Below are 26848 nucleotides of genomic sequence, written 5' to 3' on the forward strand. Positions count from 1 at the left end.
TCTGTAGACCTTTTTACAAATGTGGATGCCCTCTGCGAAAAAATTAAAGGCGGTGGCGATAAAAAGGATGGTAATAACGAATCATCAACTGATAATTTGGATGAGTACATAACGGGTCTCTTTAAGCCGATATTTATCAATGAAGCAGTTAATACTCTAACAAAGCAAGCTGAACTAATAGAGATCATTAAAGGGGGTGGTACCACACACACACAATCCACATCTAATGCTAGTTTCGTCACTTCACCCGTCGTTAGCCCGATAAGCCCCATGATTGCAAATGCGGATAATATTATGCAAATGATTAATATTCCGCCTGATACGGATCCTAATTTATATCAACAACAAGTTCAACGCGCGTTTCTGCAATCTGCAATGGCCCAAAACTTGCAAATTCAACAGCAGTTATTGGCACAGAATCAAGCTTTACAAACATTACTCAGCCAGCAGGATACACCTACGGGTACAACATCTCCACCCTTAGTACCCGTGCTAACAACAGTGCAGCAAACCAAGCACTCAACAAACAACGTAATGACTAACGTAAACTCTTCACCACCAGTAATTCAAAATAATGTTCGAAAACAAAGTGTTAAAAATAGAATTTCTCAATTTTCTGAGAACGACCGAAACAGAAAAGCCTCCTCAGAAAGTGTTGGATCTCTAATACCACCTCCACCGCCTCCGCCTATGCCTCCACCTATAGAAGCTAAAGACCCATCAGAAACACGACATTTTCTTGATCCATATGGTCGAGCGAAGACAGTAAGAATAGGGAAGTGGCGTTGGCCACCACCACAGGATGCCCCTCAGTTTGAAACTGAGGAAGACTTCTTTGCCTTCAAAATGCGGCAGTCTCAACGAAAAACTACACCCCAATCACAGTTTCACAGCAGTAACGGTTCATTGACTGGCTCAGCTATGGAATGGGAGGAATTTGAAATCGATACATCTAATAGCCCATCCCCTGTTTCTAATATGCCACAAATGCATGCTCAAATGGTGCGAACAACTCTTAAGATCGAAACAACTGGAAATAAAATTTCTAACAAGGAGGTTATTGAGCAGCAACAACAGCAAACATTAGTAACGACGAAAGTTGCTAAAAAGAGCTTTGAAATAGGTGCTGAAAGGCCTCCACCTGGAAGTGTTGGGAAACTAAAATTAAGTTCTGAAATGCGTCAGAGATTAGAACAAGTAACTGCTGGTCATTCTGTCCGTTCAACAGTTAGTACCAAGTCAGAGCAGAGAACCCCAGCTAAGCTTGAAGATACAAGAAAACTGATGTTACAGCAGCAACTAAGTGGACATTTTCTGAATATGGAAAGCAAACATGATAAGGATTTGCCCTCAGTACGTTCCCAAATTGAGCGTATGGAGGGTAAGCTTTCTCCCCCACCAATTTGGCCAACCGGTGTGCCTCCAGCTCCAAGCGTTCCGGCTCCACCACCACCCATACGTCCCCCAACGATTGCACCGCCAGCTCCACCCCCCGCACCAAAAACACCATCAACCCAACTCGGTTTTGAGGAAGATGACGTTATTTTCCGTAGTCAAAATGGTAAAGATATTCCAGCATTTATACAACGCCAAGATCGAGATACTTTTGGAGCTCGCCATAACTGGAATGGCTCTGATGATTCGAAGGAGACATATGACTCTTGGGGACGTGCTGAAGCGGCCAAACTAGATATGGTTTACGAAACTAGTTTTAAAAAGGAAATTAAAAGTGAGCGAGAACGATCCAGGTCACGATCTCGTTCCCGAGACCGCGATGACTTTTCAGAATCTGTTTGGGATCGAGCGGAAGTTGAAGGTCCATCTTCAAGTGGTAGCGATCGAGAAAAGGAAAAGGAGCGTGAGAAACGAGAACGTATCTACGAAATAAGACAAGTTGAACGTGAAAAAGAGAGCAATAAAGTATATCATCCGGCGCCACCTAAGGTAATAATGGCTACTGTCGAACGTGCTGATAAATCATCCGTGGTTTCTCAAATGGAACGTAAGTTTTCGCAACCTTCTTTGCAAACAAACCAGAAACCAAACACTACTTCAGTCAGCATGAATCCCGCCCCAATCACTGTTCCCGCCACCTTTCGAACACATATGGCACAAAAATATGAAAAAGAACGTAAGCGAAAATCATCTGCATCCACAGAACTGTCACAAAGTACACGTCGCGAAGAAGAGATTGATGGTGGCGACGAATGGCCATTGCCAGCTATACCAGCTCCTGTACCAGCCCCTCCTTCCATTAAAAGCCCAGCCACTGCGTGTTTCACATATAACAGGGTGCCATGGAGACTACGTGTCCGTAAAGAAGTCTTTCATCCGAATGAACCAATAGGACCACCTATTGCATTGGATTTACTTTTCTCACAGGTGGTAGCCGACGTTTTTGGAATCACTCCCTGTTTACGCATTTCTCCGCAGGAGAAATCTGCGGCAGTGAGTATGCTGAACGGGCATGGCGTAACAGTCGAGACTATATATAGTCAAAATGTTAGAGCATTTGTTAAACGTCATCTGATCGACATGGCACGGGGTTGGCCACTGTATTTTGCTCGTCTATTTGCAGTACAGGGCGCTCCACAGTATCCCGATGTTTCAATAATGGGTATTTCGCACAACGGTATTTACTTAGCACGCCGCGATGCAGAATATCTGATTGTTGTACAAGCCATTTCATTGAGCGAAATTCAAAATGCAATCACACTGCCGCGACCTGCTTCATTGCAGTTAAATTTACGCAGTGGAGAGCATTTGGCATTGCATGCAGCTCGGGCGGCTTCTATTCAGGCGATGATTACCACATTTGTTCAAGAGTATCGCAAGGTAAGTGAACAAACAATTCTCAAGCACCAAATATTTATGTACCTATTATATACGAGTAGTATATAAAAAATGTATTCAATAGAACATGGAGGGGCTGCTTATCATAATATCTATAAAAATACTAATACATATGTATAAATACCTTTCAGAATATAAAATATTTTACTATTTGATATGTCCCAAAATACATGCATATTTTAAGAGCTAAAAATGAAAAATATAAACACATTGACAATAGTCGACGGAAGTGAAATGCCGGTCAAATCAAATTTGTAAACAAACGATGATTACAAAGCGACTTATTACTAAAGCGTCCTATTCAATTGCGCCATACAAAAACCGGCTTGGTCACACGACGAATCAAATAGGTTTATTCATAAATTTTACAATGTAAATAAAAGTCTCAAATGATAATGATAAAAGCTAGTATTTGGTGAAGGCAAAGTTTCATGGCCAAAAAGGCTTTTGTGTTTTACATATTTATGTTTGTATCTCTGTGCTATAAAATTGCCCACATACTTACATACATATGTATATCACATAGGTATGCACAAAAGCGCACGCAAGTTAAAGATGCAATATTTTATAACCAGCAATTATGACTGTTTAGGTAAGCCTATTAAATTTTTTATAACACCTTTTTTTTATATTCACCTATATTACAACAAAGCATATATGTATGTGAACCAAGTTGGAAATGTTGTAAACATTATGCATCCATGAATACATTAATATGAATTTACCAAGCAAATTATGAAAGCTTCCATTCATCACAATTAAACTAAAAAATAGAGTTCATTCAATTAAATTTCCACATTTTCGGGGTGAGCACACGTCCAAAACGCTATATCTATATGACAGAAGTATTTCAAATGTAATGGCGAGTTCTGCATATGCACTCATACTTATTTCTGTGTGTGTTTGAATATATATATATATATACCACTATCCATGCAGAAACATGTACATGCGTGTACAAATATATAGACAACGGATACCATTTTCTGACTCTTTGCTAGCCACAAAGTTGATCATGGGCACAGTAAGCGAGTCTATAGATTCGACAAAAAAGTGCACTGAAACACACTCGTATGAGTATAAGCCACGTACAGCTATCCATGCACTGACACACATACATACATGCATAAGTGTACAATGTGTATATGTATTTATATAATGCCGCAACTTGGCTTTCTGTCGACGATTGCTTGGCTAGTGAAATGGTCAAGTGAGTGCTCCGCGATTTTCAAATCTTTAGTCGCGACAAACGAGCTTCAGTGGCTACTACAGCTGTGCGGAAAATTTACCGTTTAATCACATAGCTGCAGAAAGTTTTTTTTTTCATTTTCTAACAATTAGTATTATTAGATTTTTTATATTTTTAACGGGATGAGAGATGGCCAGGCGACCAGTCGCGTTTTGTAACCGCTCTAATCAACTTCCTATCAGCTACGTAAAATAATAAAACAATTCGTAACCGTCACATAAGATTACTGTATATCCGGTTGAAGTGTAGTTAGTTCCGCTGCATAATATTATATATGCATATATAAAAGATAATAAAAAGTGTACATCATATATGTGAAAAAAGACAAAGAGTTGCAAGTTATGTACATACATATATTTAAACCGTTCTTACTCGATCTAATAAATGCGTAAACGTAATTGCGATGTTCAGCAGCTGGTATTTGGTCAATTGACAAAAACAATAACTAGTACGCGCATAGAGTTCGTTGACAGTGCCTCGAAGCAGCTCAGTCGGTTACTTAGCCAATTACGGCCTTTTAATTGCGCAGAGACTTTGGTGCGCGGTCGGTGCTAATCGGTGTGCATATACAACTTTCACTTGTTTAGCAGCAAAGTTAACTAAAACAAGATGCCAGTTACAATTTAAACAAATAAAATATAGATACATACATATGTACCTATATGCCTGCAGACATGTGTGCCAGTGAATTAAAATGAAATTAAATTTGTCGAAACACATGCACATGCGTATAATGAATATGTGTCTGAAAAATGGACTATAAGTTTCATAAAGTGTTTAGCCGTACGTAGCAAAAATGTCATCTCAAGCGCAATCGATGTCTTCTTCTAAATCTCAAAGCAGCCACAGTAGTGGCTCATCTCACCCTAAATTCAGCAGTATCGTCAATAAAGTTGAGTCTTTGATCAATAAAATGAACAATGACAAATTTAATAATTTTAAGCTACTCCAGAACAATGCATTACTTCCTGGGCGGAAGTTAACATCTCGATTAGATGGACGTAGCAGTGTGACGAGCACGTTCCAGTCGGAGGAATTTGCTTTAAGTTCTTGTGTAGAATGTCAGCAAGGATCAGAAACCTTCGATGACACACTGACGCGAACGGCATCATTAGATTCCTTGAATCAGCTAACTGATGTGGAAGATGCGTTCGATAATCAAGATTTGATTTATACCGATTCAGATGATGCGGAAATTGCGCATATAACTGGTACAACTGCTGTTCAGGTACATCGCCGTAGCGATTTGGACCAATTAACAGACGAGACAATTCGAGAATTCAATGAACAATGCTCCTCTCTGAGTCATGACGTTGACTTCGAAAATGCATGGAGTGCGGAGGATGATGAAGAAAAGTGTTGGACGCAAGCTAGTGACGATAAAGGTTATTGTGGTGATAGTGATAGTCAAAAGAATGCCAACGAAACTTTTGGCAAGATATATAGATATGAAACATATAGTAACCGCAGTGATAGTAATAACAGTAACGGCAATAACAGTTTTAACCATAGTGAAAACGGAAAATACCAAAGAGATACAAATAATAACAATAAAAGAGAGATTATGCAACTAAATCATTCTCCAGAAGCAACTTGGAGTTCTATGCAACAAAAACAACAAAGTTGCCAAGATAACGTTTCCGAATTCGCGCAACAAAGTAATATTAATGGGTCTGAAGCGGACGGAAATGAAAACACGGAAGCTTGTCATGAACATTGCAACCCAGAAAATGGATACGAAAATTCATCGATAATTACTGCTGATGTAAACAGTAATAATGATATTCATAACGGTAGCATTAAGAACACCACTAATCAAACGCAAATATCAACTAAGCGACGTCCAAGCCTGGCAAGCAGTGGTTCTGTTGGCCGAATGGAGACCATTCTCGAGGAACCTGGCGAATGCAAAGTATCTGTTAAAGAAATATTGGCAAGATTTGAAACAATGAGCCTCACCGAGGTAAAATTAGTACCTGCAGCTATTTTTTACTTTTAAATATCCATTCTACTACACTTAACACACTTCTCTCTAATTTTATATTACTGATAATTGATGGTTTCTTGTATCATCTTATTCCATATTTAAACTGATTCAAAATTAAAATATTGATATATATGTATATAGTACATATGTATGTATACATAATTATATATTAGCGTTTGCGTTTAGCAGAAATTTTTGTAGGAACACCTATTTTCGATTTCATCTTTTTATACATATGTATATGCATGCATATTAGATATGTAGGCCAAAAATTAATTAGCTGAGATGCAAACACAGCAGAGTTCAATTCTACATTTCGAATATAAAATAATTAACTTGAAAATATGAAATAGAAAGTTACAGGTGCATGAAAATGATCCGAAGAGCAACGAAATTACATGAGTTTATAAATATGGTCAGTGTTGTGACTGAACGGTCATTTTGGTGCATTAGCGCAAACCGCAATTCGCATTTTAGACTGGTTCATAGCCGTTGTGTTGGATCACATACATGCAAGAAATATATATTTCATTATCAAAGTGAACGAGAATAAATGAAATTTAATTCACAGTCTTAATTTTCTCACTGGACGTGCCGCGTACAGGTGAAATGCATTGTTGAAGCGGTTCGGTGCCCGTACCGTACCGTCAGCCGAGAGCTATAGCTTCATAACATATGTACATATGTATAAGTTGAACACTAGTAAAAAAACGCACGAGCACCACTTTAAGATGTATTTGGACGCATAGACATGTTCATTGTACTTGTATATGTATATAGTTATGTGCTTATGTTATATACCAATTCACCATAAATGCGTCTACGAATGAATTTGTGTGTGTAATTGCTTAGTATAAAATGCTCTTAGGCTATGAAGTCACTAGGACGCACCATAACGGTCACATACCCTGTGCTGCTGAAAATGGCCCAGTTTGTGTTGTTGCCACGATCATTTAACAACAAAGTTTAAAAAAAAATATCTCATCTAATAAAAGTCATTTTAATGAAATTTTAAAGAACGTTCAAGAGAAATGAATTTTTAAAACAACTAAGCAATATTTAAGAAGGTTGAAATTGGTTTTATAACTTTTTCATGTTCAATATTAAATAATCCACCCTGACAAGGTTGGTCATTCTTAATCCCAAGCATTAATATAAAAACCCATGCGGTACTCTTTTTAGCCAAAGGACAAATACAAAAACAAAACAAAAAAACGGAAGAAATGCGAATAAACTCCAAACGAGGAAGTATCACCTATGAATACCTATTCCTATATACCTGTATATATATTTGTTTCCCCACGAAAAATTGTCGGTTTGATCAAACCGCGCTGTGAATAGTTAAATATGCAAAAGAGCGCGGGTAACCCATTGCAAATATACATACGTGCATACACACTTCAACTAACATTTATGTCTACTGTTTCAACAATTTGTTTGAATACTGTATGATTTATTTTCTTGAAGTGGTGTACAGCTTTCACAATTGCCTCGATAGACCAGTTTTTGGCCACTGATATATGAATGACTTCATAATGGTAACATTTATTTTTCCAAATTTCAGAGCCAATCGAAAGCATCTATATTATCTTCGGGTGCCCGCGCAGCTGCACAAACGCTCAATGTTCCAATTGAACGATTGGAATCGCGCCAATCCAATCACCGTGAACATGGAAATGCGGTCAATAACCATAACGATGTAGCAGCAATGACCTCTGCAAGTGGCCAAGAAATTAACATGGAAAAGTCAGTTGCTATGCAACATGGAGGACATAGTGTTGACACAGAGGTTGATGTTCATCAGGACGCACACCATATATTGGATAGCGAGGCTGAATCAACGGCAATTACTGCGGATCGTCATCAGTTCATAAAACAATCGAGTTACCTGCATCCTGCGCGTAAAGTCTCGAATACCCAACAACAACATACGCAGCAACATCAACAACTTCAACATGGCAGCAATCACGTTTCGATGTCACATCAGCTTGATGCCAATTATTTGACAGAGGAACCAAATGGCAGCAATGGACCATCGCCATCTGTGACTAAATATTCTCTTCTTCAATTTGCCATGCAACACTTCCGGAATGAGTAATGGAATTTATTCACATATGCTTTTAACATACTTTCTTATATTACCAAAAAACTTTTTAGTCAATACCCTGAAGGTCGTGTGAATAATCGCGATGCCGTTCGAGATCATGCCGATCGTAGAACACCTTCTTATGCAGATTTGGTGAAATGGCAAGGAACTTCGATCCGTATGCCCTTGCTGCGGTTACCCAATGATCTGGCACCTTTGGCGCTTGAATGTTTTGAATGTATTTTACGCTATTGTGGCGATATACCGCACGACCCTGAGCTTACTGAAGTCAAATGTGTTTACACTGTGCTCATGGTAAGTTTAAAAAAAAAATATTGTGGTCTTATTCAGTTTTTAAATATGATAAAAAAAAAATTATAGCACTGTCACAAGTATTTGGCGCTGCGTGACGAAGTGTACTGTCAGTTGATGAAACAAACGACTGCTAATCGCTCTCCATGCCCGGATTCCGCCCAACGCGCATGGCGTTTACTGAGCATCTTAGCAGCATACTTTGGTTGTTCAGATGCCCTACGCCCTTACTTAATGGAACACTTGACATCAGCAGCATCAGATCGACGACGTTCTTGTCATGGCACCGCCGCAGTTTGTCTAGCTAATTTGCGTAAAACAGCGCGCTGCGGTGGGCGTAAAAACGTGCCCAGCGTTGAGGAAGTTACTGCTGTGTCAGCTGGACGTTCAGCGCGTCGTCAAATTTATCGTTTACCTGGAGGGGCAGAACGCGTAGTAAACACTCGCTGCTCCACTGTGGTCGCTGACGTTATTGCCGAACTTTGTGCATTACTGAGTGTGCAGTCCGAAGCTGAACAACAGGAATTTTCTTTATACTGCATTGTTCAAGGTGACGCTTTTACTATGCCCCTGGCGGCCGATGAATATATATTAGACGTTACCACGGAGCTCCTTAAATCAGGTCAACCATTCTACTTAATATTCTGCCGATCCGTTTGGCATTTTCCTTTAAAACGAGAACCAGCACCAACGCCGCTATACGTAGAAGTACTCTTTAATCAAGTGGCTCCGGATTACTTAGAGGGTTTGTTATTAGAACTTCCCGGAAGCGGTGTTCCAATTCCAGAGATAGTCCGCGATATGGCACGTATAGCAGCATTACTTCATCGAGCTGCTGATTTAACACATGTTCCGACTATGAAAGAAATCAAATTTCTATTACCCAAACCGGCGCTTGGCGTTCGAGAAATCCGTCCTGCACAATGGGTAAGCTTAGTGCAATCAGCTTGGCCACAAATTGCTGGATTAACACCTGGACAAGTAAAAGCTCAGTTTCTTACGGTACTATCTGCGTGGTCTCTGTTCGGCAGTAGTTTCTTTGCGGTGAAACGCATTTGGGCCGAAGAGGGACCCCACGTCGAAGACAGCAATCCAATGTGGCGTGATTTGATATTGGCCTTAAATAGACGCGGTGTGCTATTCCTGGATCCAAACACGCACGAAACATTACAGCACTGGCCATTCATGGAAGTTATTTCCACGCGCAAAGTAAGTACACTCACAAACATATGTGTGTACCTAAATCTGATTACACATTTTTACTTATTAACTCAAATATTTTAGGTGCGTTCGGAAGACGGTGCACTCTTTTTGGACATGAAAGTGGGCAATCTTATGCAGCAACGTGTTATACGCGTCCAAACTGAACAAGCGCACGAGATATCTCGACTCGTGCGCCAATATATAACAATGGCGCAAATTAGCCAAAGAGACAAACGAGAACTGAATTAAATTCAAATTGAGTAGTTTGTTTCGCAGTAAAATTGAAATTCTGTACAATTTCAATCTTATATATCGTTATTTCTCTAATATCTATATCTAGTTTTATAGTAATATTTGTAGCTCTTTAAGATAATTGACTTTATCGGAAGCAAAATTCTTGAATGTGAGCAGCTATACAAGAATATAATCTGATCAGAGGATCAGGCTCGGTGGATATTAAACTAACATATGTACGTATATCTGCTATAAATAAAGTTTTCATTTGTTCAAGTTGTTACAGTATCTATAAATTCTTATGTACATACAGTACATTAGAAATATATTTAATAATTAGAGAATGGAAAAAATAAATATGCATTCATATAATCTTAAATTTTGTTTCACTTAGAGAATCACATAAGAACAAATTTTATATTATCAAAAGGGTTCATGAAATTTGTTGAAAGTTTTGTTGATATGCGAGTCTTCCATTTTCAATTCCAATTTAAGGAATTTTTTGTTAAATTAGCTGTTTGAACATCCTACCTATGATGCCCAGCTGGATTATCTATATGTGGGAACTCGTATGCGTCGATTTATATAAAAATTTATTTCAAAATCAGAATTTATTGTCACTTACCACTGAAAAGGCGGGTGAAGTTTTGAAATTAATATTAACCGGATGGAGGTCACACACTGAACGCACGCTGTGCAATACATGGAAATTTCCATTAGAAACTTGTACACAATTGCGTTTATTCGGTGCACATGAGAAACCAAAATACTTTTAAATTATGAAAAGAAACTAAAGCTTTACTATATATCTATTGAAATCCCTTATTATCACTAAATAAAGCCGTTTTATCCAAATTATATATTTCACTCACACTGCACTGTAAATTTGCGAATTTGTAACTTGTAGGAATGTGAAGGTTGCCACAAAGTTTACATCAATGTTCCTATTAAAAAAATTGCCAAATCGTTATTTCTTTTCTATTTTAGTGCATATTTAAAAAAAAGAACGAATAATTAAAATATATGTTTATATAATGTGCATGTGAATGAAATATGCCCAATTAACATACTGGCACACCTAAGCAAAAACGTTGAGTGACGCGTTAATGCGTTACGTGACGCCAAATGGGACAAAAGAAATGAAATGCAAAACGATTTAAATTATTTAAAATACTTTCTTTCATTTTTACAAGCATTAAACTGAGCGCCTCAAGAAACTTTTAAGAAAAAGTACTTGTTAACGCCTTGAAAATATCTTTGGATCCAATTAATTTGATTTTTGTGATATGGCAACTTTTGCATTTAATTACAGTGCAGCCAACATTTGCGAGTTTACTTCAACGCTCCGACAGTTATTCGCCGCAGACCGAACTTGGCAGCCGAATTGAGTTTTTCGCATTTTTCATAAACCAATAGTCCGATTGTGCGTTTCTCGTCTTTTTAACTTCAATTTTTTCTTGAGGAATATATTTGATACTTCAAGTTGAGGAACAAAGAAACAACGGCAGTTGTAAGTTTTGTTTGTTGAGGCATAAAGAAAAGTGAAGATTGAATATTTTTAAGAGTGAAACTAGAAGTGGGCGCGTTCATTTCAATGTTGGCATGTGGACAAGGCTTTGTATAATTTAGCGTGGTTTTGGCTGTTTTTTTATCATTATCGAAAACTACAATTCCAATGTTTCAAGAATTTGTGAAATAGTTGTAAAGTGGTATGCAAAAAAAACATTTGCTAAAGAACTATTCTAAGTGGTTTGTTATTTGTCGTAGGAACACAAAATTTTGCATATGCAAATGTTTCGTTTTCGTCAGTTGTTGAGGTTAGGTATATCTTACTCGTAAGTGACGATTCATACGCGCTGTCTACCGGGATTTATGTACAAGTTGAAGTAAATATGTTTCGGAAAATCGATTATGTGAAAATATCACTTAAACTTTAAAATTTTATGAAATTCGTCACTCTGCTCACGGCAGCGTCGTTTGTATAGGATTTTGGCGCCAAAGCCTTACTAGAGTTCGCAAAATTTTTATATATGCACATGCATATACCTTTATATACATACATATATATATGGACATACATATGCATATGTGTTTGAGTTGTATGCGTCAGAAAATATTTCTAGAAAGCAGCGCTTGGGTTGTTTTTTAGTATTTCGATTATTTCTACACTTTTTCAAATATATTATTTTATATTCATTTATTTTACTTCCTAGAATCTCCATTAAGCAATAACGAAGGAAGCGTTTCACAAATGGCTCAAGAAGGTGATATTCCCACATTCAAATGCGTTTTGGTCGGAGATGGTGGTACTGGCAAAACCACTTTTGTTAAGCGTCATATGACAGGCGAATTCGAAAAGAAATATGTTGCCACACTTGGTGTTGAGGTACATCCTCTTATTTTCCATACAAATCGTGGCGCTATCCGTTTTAATGTCTGGGACACTGCTGGTCAAGAGAAATTTGGTGGCTTACGTGACGGCTATTACATCCAGGGACAATGTGCTATTATTATGTTTGATGTAACTTCACGTGTCACATACAAAAACGTACCCAATTGGCATAGGGATTTAGTACGAGTTTGTGAAAATATACCTATTGTCTTATGCGGTAATAAGGCTGATATCAAGGATCGCAAAGTAAAGGCCAAACTCATAGTTTTTCATAGAAAGAAAAACTTGCAGGTAAGTTTTTTCGAAATAATTGTTTTATTTCTAAATTACAAACATATACACATTTTAAATAATTTTTCAGTACTACGACATATCTGCAAAATCAAACTACAACTTTGAAAAACCTTTCTTATGGTTGGCACGAAAATTAGTAGGAGATCCAAACTTGGAATTTGTTGCAATGCCTGCGTTACTTCCGCCAGAAGTTAAAATGGACAAGGATTGGCAGCTACAAATCGAGAGAGATTTACAAGAAGCTCAAGAAACCGCATTACCAGAAGAGGATGAGGATTTGTAATTTTTTCCTTAATGCCGATTTCACAAATTATCCAGAACACACAATTCTAAAGTTACTGCAAAATCGGAAACGGCGAGAAAAATAGAAGTACTGAGATTTACATTGCAGAAATTTTGATATTTATGGGAAAATAGTTTTCCAAACGTTTCTTTGTTCATCTAATTGGTATTTAAGTTTTTCTATTTTCTTATTTTTAGTGTACAATTTAAATAATTTTGTATTAAATTAATTTGAATAATACTTGGAGGAGTTTGATAAATAATTTTTATTCTGTTAATGTATCCACTCAGGCCTCAATAAACATAAGTTAAAAATGACTTTGGGCTAATAAAATGTGGCGAGTAATTATGGCATGAAGGGTGGTGCTGGTGAAATAAGATTTTTAGCATGCTAACTGCATTCATATTCACAATTTCGTAGGAGCGCAATACTTGAAGTCAAATCGGCGCAGCTGTTTTAATTGACATTTGCAAATCATTTTGCCAGTTTTAAACATCCCTGTTTTCCGATTGAAAGTCATACGGAGCGGAACCGGAATCATACTAAAGTGGATATGTCAGTAGCTTATAGTCCTCAGACTGGTAAAGTGTTCATTTTCATACATAGTTGGAGTAGAGATCTATCTGCTTTGAAAATTGTCTTTTTAATAAGTAAGTATATTAATAGTACGTCTACTATTATTTTTTGATTTTATGTGGACTATTTTTTATTGTAGTATATTGCGAGATAAACACAGGAAACAAAAATACAAAGTGCATATGATAAAGCATATAATAAAGATTCATAGAATTTTGAGGTTAGCATTTTTATTTAGTAAAGTATTCTTTGTCCAAAAAGTTAAGAAGTCTTTATAAGTAAACTCTTTCAAAGTATTTTAAGTAGATGTTTAAATATGCTAAAAAGAGTGCTAAACGTAAATCAAAATTAATTTCTATGTGCAAGCTTCATCAAGAAATACATACATATGTATATACATAAGCATAAGCGGAAAATTTTCTAATGGCTGACTGGATAAACAGGTATGTAGCTCTGCAAGTGTATTTGCGAATATGCATCCTTTTACAACCGTGGTTATATTATTATTTATAAATAATATAACATAAAATATGTCTGATAAGTTTTAAAACAAAAAAATGGCTATGTTTGCCATAAATTTTGCTGTCGCTGATCCTATAACTACATAACCTTAAGGATTATATATTTCTTTTCACTTTAAAATGCACTGGAATTACTATTAGGTATATTGGGCCCAATATACGTTCTTTCCCAAAATGATATAATCATATAAATGGCTTTGATTAATATGTTTTTATTTATAGTATGAATATCTACGACTATTTATACATTATTTGCTTATGTATATGATGAGTACGTGTGCAAGAATATCGATCAAGTATTTTTTTAAAATACTACTGTTTCAAAAGTAGTTCATTTTTCTCTAAAATAATGTTTCACACAAAAACTACTTTTTTAATATTTTTCTAAGTACATCTGCGCTCATAAATGTGTATATCATATACAATAATATTTTGATGACTTATTAAATTATTCCTTTTACCAAATTTTTAAAACTTGCAGCAGTAAAACTTTACTCCTTTCGTACTTAATTGAAAGTGTTTCGGTCGTATTATTTTTCAAACTGAAAAAGCTTACACTAATATCACTATTTCTACCAGCAATTTTATAGAAATTTTGTTTTTCATTGTATATACACAGATCCAATATATATTGAACAATTTTAACAAAACTTGCAAAATTGCAGTATTATTATAAAACTAATTCCAATTTATATTATGATGCACATATGTATGTATGTACATTCATAAATTTTGTTATCGATGATTTGTTCTCTTGATTTGTAACGTTGTATAGAATTTCCATTTGCTGAATAGATATAATTTTATAATTCTTATAGTGCATATCAGAGAATATTGTGCTTTACTTATTGCCCTCAATATTGATTATTTGTATTATAAATCAAAATCGGTTCTCTTTAAATTCAATAAAATTACTATAAACTAAAAATAAGTATATAAGTGAATATCATAAATAAAAATAATATTATGATATTTTGTAACAAACTGTACTGGATACATCCAGATGTGTAAATATGGTCTTTTCTGAGAAATTAACCAACATAATTATAAAGTCAATTGCCTTATTGCACAAAATGCAGTACTGAATTTCAATATGAATATTAAAAATTATTGAAAATATATATGATACTTAAAATTAAACAAATATTGTACTAAAATCAGATTTATTAATAAGTGCCTAATAGCACATAACTTTTATATAAATTTGTATCTAAATTAGTTTTGCTCTTTGAGCTGCTTAACGAAACTTACACACAAGTGTGTAAGTAACATACTCTATTTACAAGTCCGTTCTTTAATGTGAGAATTTTAAATTAAAATTAATAACAAATACTTTCAAACAAATTTTTTCAAATATATACGAATATATTTATGTATATGCATGATTTCAATATGTGCATAAATTTATTATGGATTTTGCGGGTATTCACGCTTTCGCTTATTAGAATTCATGTAAATAGTGCCTATATAGTATATTTATGGAGTAGTGATGTAAATAAATATGTTTTGTATATATGTACACTTTATTTAGAGAGTGTGTCATGAGTGGAATTTAATTTACTTCTGCATGTGTATGTTTACATCTAACTTTATTAGATGTCATCGACGTCACCTCCTATTTTCTGGCGTAAGCATGTGACTAAAAGCATGTATATCATTGATAAGTTTGTCCTGGTGCAAAGGCAATAGTTTTTTGTCACCTAGGAACACATGCATACATATTAAATAAATATATTTTCATATGGGTTTTATGCAATCCTATTATTTTACTGGTATTGTCTTATTATTTATCGTTTTCTGTTCCATTTATTTTATCAGTAAACGTGTATACGTTCTTGTATATGTATGCATGCATTAGCAACTAAAAACTACATTATATGTTTAATAACATACATATGTACATATCTAAAGTTATCGAAAATTATCTCTTATAATGGCCTATAATAACTGAACTATGACTGGCTCAATTAAGCACATATGTTCGGCTCCACGAACTGGCAAGCGATTTAAGCAAAAATGTCGGATCATATCGGGAACAGCTTCAAATGGACGACTAAACTGGCCTAAAATGTATTGGCCTGATTCGTTGCGCTGGATACGCATATGCATAAATCCTTTGGCACCCCTAAATTTATTTCAAATTATTATATATTATAAGTATCTTTGTTGTCAAAACGTTTTCTTTTATATACTTACTTAAGTGAAAGTGAATAGTCTTGCTTGGTGGATTCGCAGTTCCGCACAAGAAAACTTCCTTCATTGAGGGGCCGTAAAGTATTTTCTGCTTCGATGCGAGTAATGGCTCCATGATACCAACTTTATCGAAAATATTGATTACTATTATTTTAACATTAATAGGTAAAATGCATCTTACCCTTGACGCTCAAGTGGTATAGATATGTCAATTAAATCGACAGCCGATGTGAAGCCTTTTCCTATGTTAAGATTGAGTTCTTTATTGTTGGATGAAATACCTCGTAAGTCGAGACTACCAAATTTATTTGTTGGTCGCGGTTCATTGAAATTTAAAGTTAAGTTTTGTCGAAAGATAGCACCGTCTGAGAAAACCGTCACCGTCAAAGAAAACAAATATTTATATTATACTACTCTACAGCTCACATTAAGCGGCATATTTTAAAAAATTATTTACCTAACTTGAGGGAAATTTTGTTTTCATCACGCATTGAATGACTAGAAGATGCTTGTGACAATCCGCTGGATTCAGTACTATGACACAAAAGTCCTGTTTCGGTTTGATTCGTCCGAAGTCGTCTTCTCAGTTTCGGCATGTCAAATGGTAACTCGCCCAAATCTACAGATGTGGCACTTCCGGATGTACAAGCTTCCTAAAAATAAGTAATGATAATCATATGAAGTTAAGAACTGCAGTTGTTCTTTCTATTTAGTAACCTGTTGCAGAGTTTTTTTTCGTCTTAATTTTGGCATATCAAATGGTAAATCACGTAAGTCTTTGGGTACCCCGCATGAGTGGGTAGCAGCCGCACCTGCGCTGGTGCCGCTCTCATTTACTTTGTCAGACTGTGGGAAGTTAAGCTTTGAAAGACTAAAATTTTGAATACCAGCACTCAATTTGGAGTCTTCGCGCGAGTGAAGTGAAATTCCACTGTCCGAACCAATAATTTCATCGGTTAAATTGAGAAGTGTCTTATTTGCGGGCAGCTTCCTTTTCTTTAAGATATCTATCGATGTTTGTTGTAGGGTTTTTGTAATTTCAACATTTAATATTGAAGTGTTGGAACCTGTTTGGAGCTGTTGACCAATTTGCGTAATTTCCTCAGGGGTGGTATGCTGAGTTTTATTTTGTTCTGACAATTCGGAAGCTGGTTCTTGGGAAGACTTGTCTGATATTGGACTTAAGATATGTAATTTTGAGTGGACAACAATAGGTGCTCGCAAAGGGAGCGCAACGCTCGAGGTACCAGATTCAGAGCTATGTGAACTCAACGAAGTTGAGTTCCTTGATTCTGAACTAGAAGTACTTCTATTTCCTTCACTGGTACTCGACCGCAAAGATTCCATGCTGCCACCACTACTCGATGTGGCAATGCTTTCGGTCGAAGAGTAATTATGTGGCCTGCGACCGTCATTTCCCACATGATGGCGATGAGAGACGTGGCTTTTTCTTAGTTCCAATACTCGTCCTGATTCAATAACAAATGAGCGAGGTCTGTTCCGACCTCTTGCACTGTGGGATTGTGTAATATTATGAATGTTTCTTGAAGTTGAAGATGGTGGATTAACGTATGCGCTATCTGTGATGCTATTTTCATTACTAGTACCCACAGATACAGTATGTTGATGTTGTTGACGCAAAGTAGACTGTAGTGGAAGACGTAAGTCTCGTAATCGTGGATGAGCTGGATTAGAATATGGCAAGTTCGGAGCACTTTTTATACTATTCATTAGAAAACGGTCATGTTTTCCAGGAAATTTAATTGGTAATGGAGCAGTTGACGGAGGAGATGGAGTGTATCCACGAATAGGTAATTGCGATGTAGAAGTCGATGGTAAATCCGTTTGTTGGCCATCAATATGATCGCTAACAAGTACTTTTTCGATGCCTGCTGTTATTTTTAAAATATGAGTTTCATAGTCTGAATCTTTCGGAGGGTCACCTTCTGGAGGGAAAGCCGAGAGTGGCGAACCATTTCCACTCGCATTTCCGCCTGAGTTGCTGCTTTTCTCTTGTATGGCATGATTCTTTGAATTTTTTAGCCTCTTACCTTCGAGTCGAGACTTCACTTGTATAGTTTTTGTAGGGCGAGGCTCAGGTTTTATGATTGCATCAGTACTACTGTTCGCCTGAAATAATACAGAGTGGTTTGTAACTCGATCAACCTCGTCAAGATCATCGTCCGATTTAGCTATTTTACAATCAAACGCTGTCTCATACAATTGTCGTGTTCGGCTAGACATTTCGTCGTCGTCTGGCTCAGCAATTGTACAATTTAATTGAGTTTCACTATTCTCTTCAAACACATTTCCATTAGACGATTTTAAATTGTTTATGTCTGGTACACAGTCAGGACATTCATGTACACCATTTGGATGAACATAAAATATACTACGTGGTCGAAAAAATTCGTCAATGTCGTCTCCAACAGTCGGTGCAACACAGGCGCAAATTGCCGGTCCGAACTGTTTATGAGGAGGCATCGACGAATTGTCTTCCACAACTGGCAGAACCTGTAATTTTTCAGTCTGATGAATACAAGTTCCTGTGTTCACACCTGCGTTAATTGGCTGAATATTACATGTTTTTCGAACTAAAGCTAAAGCCCTTGCATGCCACTGTCTACGCTTCTGACATTCACTACAATCAGATTCTTCGGATGTTGAAGTGGTAGGCGAATCGCAACGAATTATATGTACTCCCTCCTCAGTAAATGAGTAGCGTTTCGGTGTCTCAATAGAACCAATGTCTGTCACTAACATTGGCTTTGCAGAGCTTTCATCTTGTTCAATCTGATTTTTATCGTGCTCTTTATCCTCTGGTATGTCAAGACTTGTACTTTTACGATAAAAACCTATATCAATAGATGAATGTGTCAAATGCGGCGGTTCAGACACTGTTGATTGACGGCTTTTATTTTTTGTATCCTTATCGGGCGGTCCTATCTCGTTATCTTTGGGTTTTAATATGTCCGAGTAGTAATAAGGTGACGGATTTCTTTTGCTAGTATCCGATGGTGCAGCTACTAATTTACGAGGACTCCGATATAATTGCGAAGGTAATGCTTGCACAAGGTCGTCGGAAATGCTATCAGGTGAATTAAGTTCAGGAACTTTTATTGATTCATTATTTTCATCACCCGAAGACTTAGGACCTGAAGAATCTGAAGACAAACGTTTATTCCACAATTTTAATCAATATACTTGTATTATATTGTTTCGAACTTACCTGAACTGCAATTAGAACGCTTAGTTATTTTTTGATCTTTAGAGGCGCTAATCTGATGCGCAGGTCGTTGATGTTTGTTTATTCTTCGCTTTATCCTCTTTTGTTTCTGTTTCTTGTGGCGCTTGGAATCTTTAGGATCTGAGTAACCTTCGATAACTTTAATCGATGCGTGCTTTACTGTTGTAGGAAGAGGAGGATGTGGTTGAAGAAGGAATTGCGGTTGCGATTGCGTTTGATTTGGCTGGTTATGTGATTTTAATTGAAAAGAGTGGTTGTTTAATGCTTGTAGGTCAGTATGTTCGGATTGAATAGAATGTTGTATGCTATTCGAAGCATGTGTAGATGGAAGTATATTTAAAGTGGTCTTGTTTGGCGGTAACGTTGATAAAGATGCTGATGGTTGTGGAGGTGGTAGTGCTTCCAAGTCTTGAAATTGTGGCTCTTTCCTTTCGTTTAACGTAATCTGCATAAATATTTAATAAAATAATTATAAAATCGCAAAATTGCATAAGTATGTATGTAATATCTTACAAATTCAGTGTGTGGACTAGGATGAATCCAATGCTCTGGATTGGTTGGAATAGCTTCTGCTAAGCATGGATCAAAGCTGGACGGCCGTTTCTTAACAAAATCAACTGGTAAACTGTAATCGTCACAGATGGCAATCTGAAGTGAAAGCAAAAAAATGTGTTAATATTTGAATTTCTGAAGTGTTTTATTGCTATAATACGAAGGGAATTTGACTTTCGCACCTCAAAATATAATTGTAAACGATATAGTTTCCGACAATCATAACAATACCATTCAAGATATTTGTTTTCGTGCGTTTCCTTACTAGTAGAAGAAGATAACCCAGTACATTTGTCGTGAAATAGACGAGAACATGGTCCTGCACATTGTACAGTCATCTCATTTGATGAAAAGTTTATCCAGCACCGCCGACAAAACATTTTATGTATTTTTGTTTAATATTAACTTTTACGCATCCTTTCTAAAAGAGTTACCGTTTACTACTAACGACATTTTCTTAGCTTTACAATATAATATTTCCTAGCACATAACATTCTCTCCTAAAACAAACCGTATTTAAGGGGACACTCATACATATGTAGATTTCAAGCTCGAGGGTATTAATACATTTTGTAGAGCGAATGTTGTTCCTCTAAAGAAATGCTATTGACTGTGAGTTCTTTACAAATATGAAATATGGCTTGAGTTATTTTTTTTTCGCTGTAAGGTGTTTACATTGCTTAGATGAATGCGTCAAAGGAGAGAGGCGCAGCTCATGTTTTATTTCGCATTCTTTTCATAAGATGTAGCTTGCTCATTAAAGTGACCGCAACTACACTTATATATGTATGTAATATCTTAAGTTTATAGTGTATATTTATATACATATACATATGTATGTAGGTTTTGAAAAGTAAAAAGTGTAAAATAATTAATGATAGTTATCCCAAGTAAATGTTTAATCAAATACTTAAGTAAGCTATTTATTGAGACTTTTTCAGTGATTTATTTTACATATATATTATATATGTGGCTGTGAATATGTATATACATATATATATTATATAACATTTATATTCCAAACTTTCGCAAAATAATATCAATTTAAATTCGCAGAAACAGAACTAGTTGTTCCACAACTAAAACACTACACACTGATGTATGGGCATCCATAGAGAAGTATGTAGGTGATTATTCGGCACATAAGTTTCACAAGTTTTGTGATGACAATCGACTGAGACATTGGGAAACCCCTCAAGCGAGTTCCGAATGTGTCCCATTCTCTTTTTATCACCAACGATGAGTCATGAAGGTCGTGACGAAAACAAGGTATATGCTGCGGCGCTGTGCCTAGTATTTCTTCGAAATTTCGAAATATTTGTACACATGTATGTACATACATATGTATATTCATTGCATTATACTTATTTACATTCGAAGAGAGTAAAAGCGTCTGTGGAAAAGTAATGGCGAATAGAACCGCTCTTTAAAAAAGAAAAAAACTTCAAGTTAAAAAATAAACCATAGAAGTACTTACAAATTATGCTGGGAAAATCAATCTAGCCGCTAGTACGTATTTTTATTGTTTTTAATTAAAGATTCATGCGTATTAAAGGGATCAAAAACAAAAATTAGAATCACGAAATCTTTCCACTGTCGATTTTTTCAACATGTGAAACGATAATCACTGACACACAAGCGGATATACACAAATGCATAATCTTTAATGAAATTATGCGGAAATGGAATATACTGTATATTATCTCACCTTTTACAATTTCCAAGATTCACGAAACCTCAAGACTAGTTATACGAATATTTGTACATTAACAATAAAGTAAATAACAAAAAGGACAAAGTTCCAAAAAAATTTTGTATTGAAGATGGATGGACTGTGCAATAGTTAAAAGCCGTTCCACTCTGTTGCGGTGATATGTACGGTTTGCGTTCTACTTTAGTAATATGCGACTTTTCACTGCTTCTCTTACAAAATTGGATGTATCTACATAGTACATTTCGTTTGTAATTTATTTTCAATTTAAGTTATGAATTATATTCACGAACCGGAAGGTAGCTTTATGTTTTTGTTTTCCTACTAAATATAATAAAATGTTTCACTCATAAATCTGTTTGTTTCACTTGACGTTGACTTTAGAACTGCGGATATAATTTGCAGAAAGACATTTACATCAAATTCAACCCCTAACAGCGAAAAAGTGGGGTTGAAGAGCTGTGAGAGTGATTTTCGATTGCGAAAGCTTTTGCAATACGGATTCAGACTCTCTTTTGAATATTATACTTGAAAGTATGGAAGTGCAATATCGGAGCTAGATTTAAAATATATTATATATATTTTTTTATATTTCGTACGTATGCATCTAAGCAAAAATTAAAACAAATTTGAATGATTCTCCTAGTACATTTACGTACATGTATGTATATACATATGTACATATGTCCATTGTCAGTAATTAAGACGAATGGTTGTCAGGAAATCCGTTTATAATGAATTCAAATTCGTGACACATCCAAGCGTCTTTATGAACTATAATTGCATGCCTTTAAGTGTATGCACACATACATATACGAGTATGCCTAAATATGTATACCTATCATGTGTGTGTTATTGGTCAAAACTTATCATACAGGGAACAAATATATGTAATTTGTGGATGTACATACATATGTACATATGAATCGCCAGTATTTAGCGATTACGCTGTCGCCGGTAGATATACGGCAAATAAGAGTTTGTTCTAAACGCATCTACTATTTTTTCGGTCTTGCATTTGTGCATTCTACTGTAGCTGTGCGCTTTTTTACAGACAATTAATACGTTGTCGGTATGTTCCGACATACCTAAAAGTGTATATGTATATATATTATGTTCGCGGTCTTATGTTAATTGTAGGAGGTTTCTAAAAACTTTTCAACGTTAAATTGGCGGAAAATTACAGAAAAAAACAAGTAAAGTTACCTATAAAGAACATACATTTGCATATTGTCTTCGTATTTTTTGGAGCAAATATTAAATCCAATGCCTAAAAATACAAATGCAGATATTTGCATATGTATGTATGTCATACAAATTTATACTACGTCTGCTTATTAACAGTACAGAACTATTTTGGTTAAAATGAACGCTTATAAAAAGTGTTTACTTTTTCAAAACAAACCACATCAGTTTAAAATGGACGGTTAGTAAGAAAAAATAGGGAATGCCAAAAAAATAAGAGAAAAACATGTGCTTGACAATGATCAATAAGCATAATATTATTTTGACTTGTTTGCCAATTATAAAGTTCTAAATTCTTAAGAGCAGATTCTAATAATAGCGTTGATCTTTTGATCTTATTAACAGTAATACAAAGTACAGTCAAGCCGGATCAAGAGAAACGTGAAAAGTTGTAAACTGCTTGTATAGCGTCATCCCCAAAGTCACAAAACTATGCGCGAATATCATAAAAATATATTCAATAGGTTTTTAAAAGTTTTTATAAAGTAAAGAGGAGAAATTTCCATTACTTTTTTTTTTAAAGAAAATTCAAGAGACATTAAATTTAAAATTGAAATGAGAATGATAAACTTATCCGAGCTTTACTGTACATTGCATGTACATTGCATGTACATACATAATTTTAGCATATCGACTTCCTTGTCCAATTGTATTTATTAATTACATATAACAATGTGCTTGTATGTATGCTCATAAATATCGATAAACTCATTTCGTGAACGCTTTTTAATTTCAAAGCTTGATTAATTTTCTTTAACACGCTGAGATTTTAAGTCACAAAACTAAAGTAGTTCTGAACTTACTGTAATTTCTATATTAAAAATAGTTCCAGAAAGGAGTTTTTATACATTATTCTTCAAGTCTTCTTCGTATTAAATTGTATGTTTTCTTGTTCTTTCGATGTTAGAGTATTGGTGTCATCAACTGACAATTAAAAATCAAACTGCTTGAAGTTAGTCTAAATGAAAGAAGAATAATTTGAAAATCCTATGCCATTTGCGATATTCTGCTATAAAAGAATGTACCGCATGGGTTACAATCGGCAGTCTCTTCACAGTCCCCGTCAGATGCGAAGCAACCGGAACAAAAATTCGTCAGTTGTAAATAAAAATAACAGATCCTAATTGTTTATAAAAATGAAAGGGGTAAATAAAAAGTTAGTGGATATAAATACAATATATACATTAAAACTCTCATTTAGCAAATTGCATTATTTATCTTGTGCGAGTACGTGTTATTTTCAAAAGTTATGAGCCTAGCTCCGCCTTCTTTGAAGTATTTACCGACCGGAAATATTGGTGTTCCCTCTCGCCAATATTTGGTATCTGATCGAGATAGAAACTTGCACTATAAGAAAGTGAATGATGCGCCGAGCGTTACAGAATACGAACGCGATCCTGGTAGTGGACGAACAAGATATGTTGCAACAAAGCAAATACAGGTTCCTATCGTCAAACAGGACTACGTAAGCGATTCAAGTGGAAGTTATAATTTTGGGTAATATTCTTAATCAGAAAGTTGTAAACCTATAGTCAATAGACATGAATATTTTCATAACCCAAATATGTAGATTCGAAACTGCAAATGGTATTCAACGCGTTGAATCGGGGCATGTTTATAACAAGCCGAAAAACTCACTAAACGTGGAAGGTTCATATTCTTACACAGGAGATGATGGTCGTACGTATACCGTTAATTACACAGCTGATGAAAATGGATTTCATGCAGAAGGTGATCATTTACCAACGCCTCCGCCCTTGCATAACCACAATGGTGTAGAAGGAACTTTCTCTAGAAGTGGTTCTCAAAACAAAGCCAATGTGTACTCACCGTCGATTCAATATCTGCCACCACAGCATTTTTATTCAAAGCGGCATTAGAAAGATATTATTAAAAGTATTTTTCTATATTTTTTCGAGATGGCTGGTCAATTAGTATCATATTCATATTTAGTGATATACATATGTATGTGTAGCGTAATAGATACTCCTTTCATTGTTTACGTAGATTTAAAATGAAAACTTTTTACTTGCATTTTATTTAAAGTTTTAATATCCTACCTGTTTTTTCATCGTATCTGTTAGTTCGTCGATACACTCCTTTCTTTCGAATCTTTCGAATTTGAAGCTATTAGAGCGATAAAGTTCGTTATCTTCATGTCGTCGATTCCGGCATAACCGTCGCATTATAATATTACCACTGCCACCTCCTCCAAGTCGTGGACTAGTTTAAATGAAATAAAGTAGACTCTAATAAGATCTCAGTATTTCAACAAATAATGAAGTACATAATTATTTGGAGCAACGAAAGTTCTCACATAAACTTTGCATCATATTTTAGTGACTGCAATGAAAAATATAAAGTTTTAAATCCTTCACTTTGCTAGATGTTACATTGTTGCACAAAGGAAATTATTGAGGTTCTGTTAATAGGGTTTGGAAATAGTCAAGCAAAGCAAACATCTGCGTAATTTAAAAAGTCGTATTTTGGCCTTTCGTAATAGGTATGTACCATCATGTATGTATAAGTCTGCAGTAACTGTACATTAATACATATGTACATAGGTTATTTATATGACTTAATTTATTTGCAGCTGGTATTATTTAAACGGAACCAAATTAGTTATTTTTGAAGTTTTCGTTTACAAATATAAGAGAGTTCATATTATATAATATAATTTAATATTAATATTTTTGTTGGGAATAGTTCGGGTTTTCTAAGAAACTAAATGCTCTTATGAATACAAAAGCCTAAATCGGTTAGCAATATCATGAAGGAACCCTTAATAAATATTTAAACGGACGAATAGGACTAACAGAACAGAATTATTAAGAATTACATTAACTATGTCAAATATATTGAGCTCAAGATTCGTTATGATTATGTATAAATTTCATATTAACTACTAGCGTACCCGCATGGCTTGCAATGAGTCATGTGCAAATCCCAGTTAAGGTGAAAATTGAACATACGAAGTTTCGCTACGGCTCGTTGCCGCAACGATATGTCTGGAGTAGCTGATATCGCTGCTGCTGTTACTGTAGTGGTAATACCCGTTTCTGCTTGGTTAGAATCCACTTCCCGACCTGTATTAGGGTACATCATAACTGTGCCACTGGGTGCAGAGGTAGCCATTACGCGGCTTGACGAAAGCCTTAATTGGCGGTGATGACGGTGACTCCCAATTGTGGCATCAGAAGAGTCTTTTATTGTGTAAAATCCACCAGACGATCTAAAAATTGTTTTATTTATTTTTATTCGTTACGAAAACATAAGTAATCCAATGAAGACTTACGACATGTTGTCACCACCGCCTCCTCCGACACAACTGACTCCACTTCGTCGCGAACGACTTTTACGACGACGTCGTCTGCGCCGATCAGATGATGCATGGCTATGGAGGACGTGTTGGCTCAGAGATTTTGGATATTGCGACATTATATTCTTTCCCTCGTTAGCTGTTGTGGGTCCACTGCCTACCGTAATTAGACCGCTTGCTGCCAAGCGACGCCCAGTGGCAGTACTGGAGGGCATGTTGCCGGTGTTATTTCCACACCCAGCTGTCATTCCCATATTGCCATCGCAAATACCTCCCCCTGAAGTTGTTGTGTCAGCAGCTTGTGTGACGGTTGCTGTTTTTGACGAACGACCACCAAAGCTGTGATTAACTTTGCGCCACATACGTTCCATTTCAAAGAACACATACGTTGATTGAAGGGGCTTGCAATATGCACGTGATGTTCGAAAGTAACTATGACAAATAATGTTGATAGAGCGCCGATCTTACTTTTTAATATAGTAAGGAACCATATAAGTTATTATTATTATTTTGTTTGAACTATTTATAAAAAAAGGAACCATACAAGTCGATTTTGCTTGATTATTTATGTGTTTTTTATTTTCTAATTCA

At 35.7% G+C, this 26848-nt stretch overlaps 4 protein-coding genes across 6 annotated transcripts in view; 3 read left to right on the forward strand and 1 right to left on the reverse strand.

Annotated features, from left to right (window-relative positions):
* LOC108975684 (unconventional myosin-XV) overlaps positions 1-10287 on the forward strand; it is a gene marked incomplete in the record, with an annotated part of 20533 nt that extends 10246 nt beyond the window's left edge. For both annotated transcript variants that reach the window (XM_018944374.1, XM_018944375.1), the window contains 5 exon segments: positions 1-2835; positions 7654-8183; positions 8247-8490; positions 8557-9696; positions 9772-10287. In XM_018944374.1, coding sequence (XP_018799919.1) covers positions 1-2835; positions 7654-8183; positions 8247-8490; positions 8557-9696; positions 9772-9939 — 4917 coding nt within the window.
* Positions 10288-11337: 1050 nt separating this feature from the next.
* LOC108975645 (GTP-binding nuclear protein Ran) lies at positions 11338-13210 on the forward strand. The gene is made up of 3 exons (XM_018944297.1): positions 11338-11434; positions 12138-12607; positions 12678-13210. Exons 2-3 carry the CDS (start codon positions 12176-12178, stop codon positions 12891-12893), a joined length of 648 nt encoding a protein of 215 aa, XP_018799842.1. The 5' UTR covers positions 11338-11434; positions 12138-12175; the 3' UTR covers positions 12894-13210.
* Positions 13211-15542: 2332 nt separating this feature from the next.
* On the reverse strand, positions 15543-26744 carry LOC108975689. 2 transcript variants are annotated; one of them, XM_018944384.1, is made up of 10 exons: positions 26234-26744; positions 25853-26170; positions 24999-25161; positions 19944-20078; positions 19413-19875; positions 16901-19347; positions 16641-16836; positions 16365-16548; positions 16187-16306; positions 15543-16115 (listed from the first exon to the last, which is right to left on the reverse strand). In XM_018944384.1, exons 1-10 carry the CDS (start codon positions 26626-26628, stop codon positions 15929-15931), a joined length of 4608 nt encoding a protein of 1535 aa, XP_018799929.1. In that variant the 5' UTR covers positions 26629-26744; the 3' UTR covers positions 15543-15928. The 2 variants fall into 2 exon arrangements, with proteins under 2 accessions (XP_018799929.1, XP_018799930.1); XM_018944385.1 differs by lacking the exons at positions 24999-25161; positions 25853-26170; positions 26234-26744 and adding an exon at positions 20165-20362.
* LOC108975690 (cuticle protein 2) lies at positions 24049-24851 on the forward strand. Its single transcript, XM_018944386.1, has 3 exons — positions 24049-24083; positions 24140-24435; positions 24509-24851. Exons 1-3 carry the CDS (start codon positions 24075-24077, stop codon positions 24816-24818), a joined length of 615 nt encoding a protein of 204 aa, XP_018799931.1. The 5' UTR covers positions 24049-24074; the 3' UTR covers positions 24819-24851.
* Positions 26745-26848: the final 104 nt, after the last annotated feature.

The sequence above is a fragment of the Bactrocera latifrons genome, unplaced genomic scaffold (genome assembly GCF_001853355.1).
Source record: "Bactrocera latifrons isolate USDA-ARS-PBARC rearing strain unplaced genomic scaffold, ASM185335v1 scaffold_68, whole genome shotgun sequence".
Lineage (NCBI taxonomy): Eukaryota > Metazoa > Arthropoda > Insecta > Diptera > Tephritidae > Bactrocera > Bactrocera latifrons.

Coding starts and splice junctions, on each gene's coding strand:
- LOC108975645 (XM_018944297.1), top strand. CDS start 12,176: ATGGCTCAAGAAGGTGATATTCCCACATTCAAATGCGTTTTGGTCGGA. Junction 12,608..12,677: donor ATAGAAAGAAAAACTTGCAG/GTAAGTTTTTTC, acceptor ATAATTTTTCAG/TACTACGACATATCTGCAAA.
- LOC108975690 (XM_018944386.1), top strand. Junction 24,436..24,508: donor AGTGGAAGTTATAATTTTGG/GTAATATTCTTA, acceptor CCAAATATGTAG/ATTCGAAACTGCAAATGGTA.
- LOC108975689 (XM_018944384.1), bottom strand. CDS start 26,628: ATGGAACGTATGTGGCGCAAAGTTAATCACAGCTTTGGTGGTCGTTCG. Junction 19,876..19,943: donor CTAGTCCACACACTGAATTT/GTAAGATATTAC, acceptor ATATTTATGCAG/ATTACGTTAAACGAAAGGAA. Junction 16,116..16,186: donor GACTATTCACTTTCACTTAA/GTAAGTATATAA, acceptor AAATAAATTTAG/GGGTGCCAAAGGATTTATGC.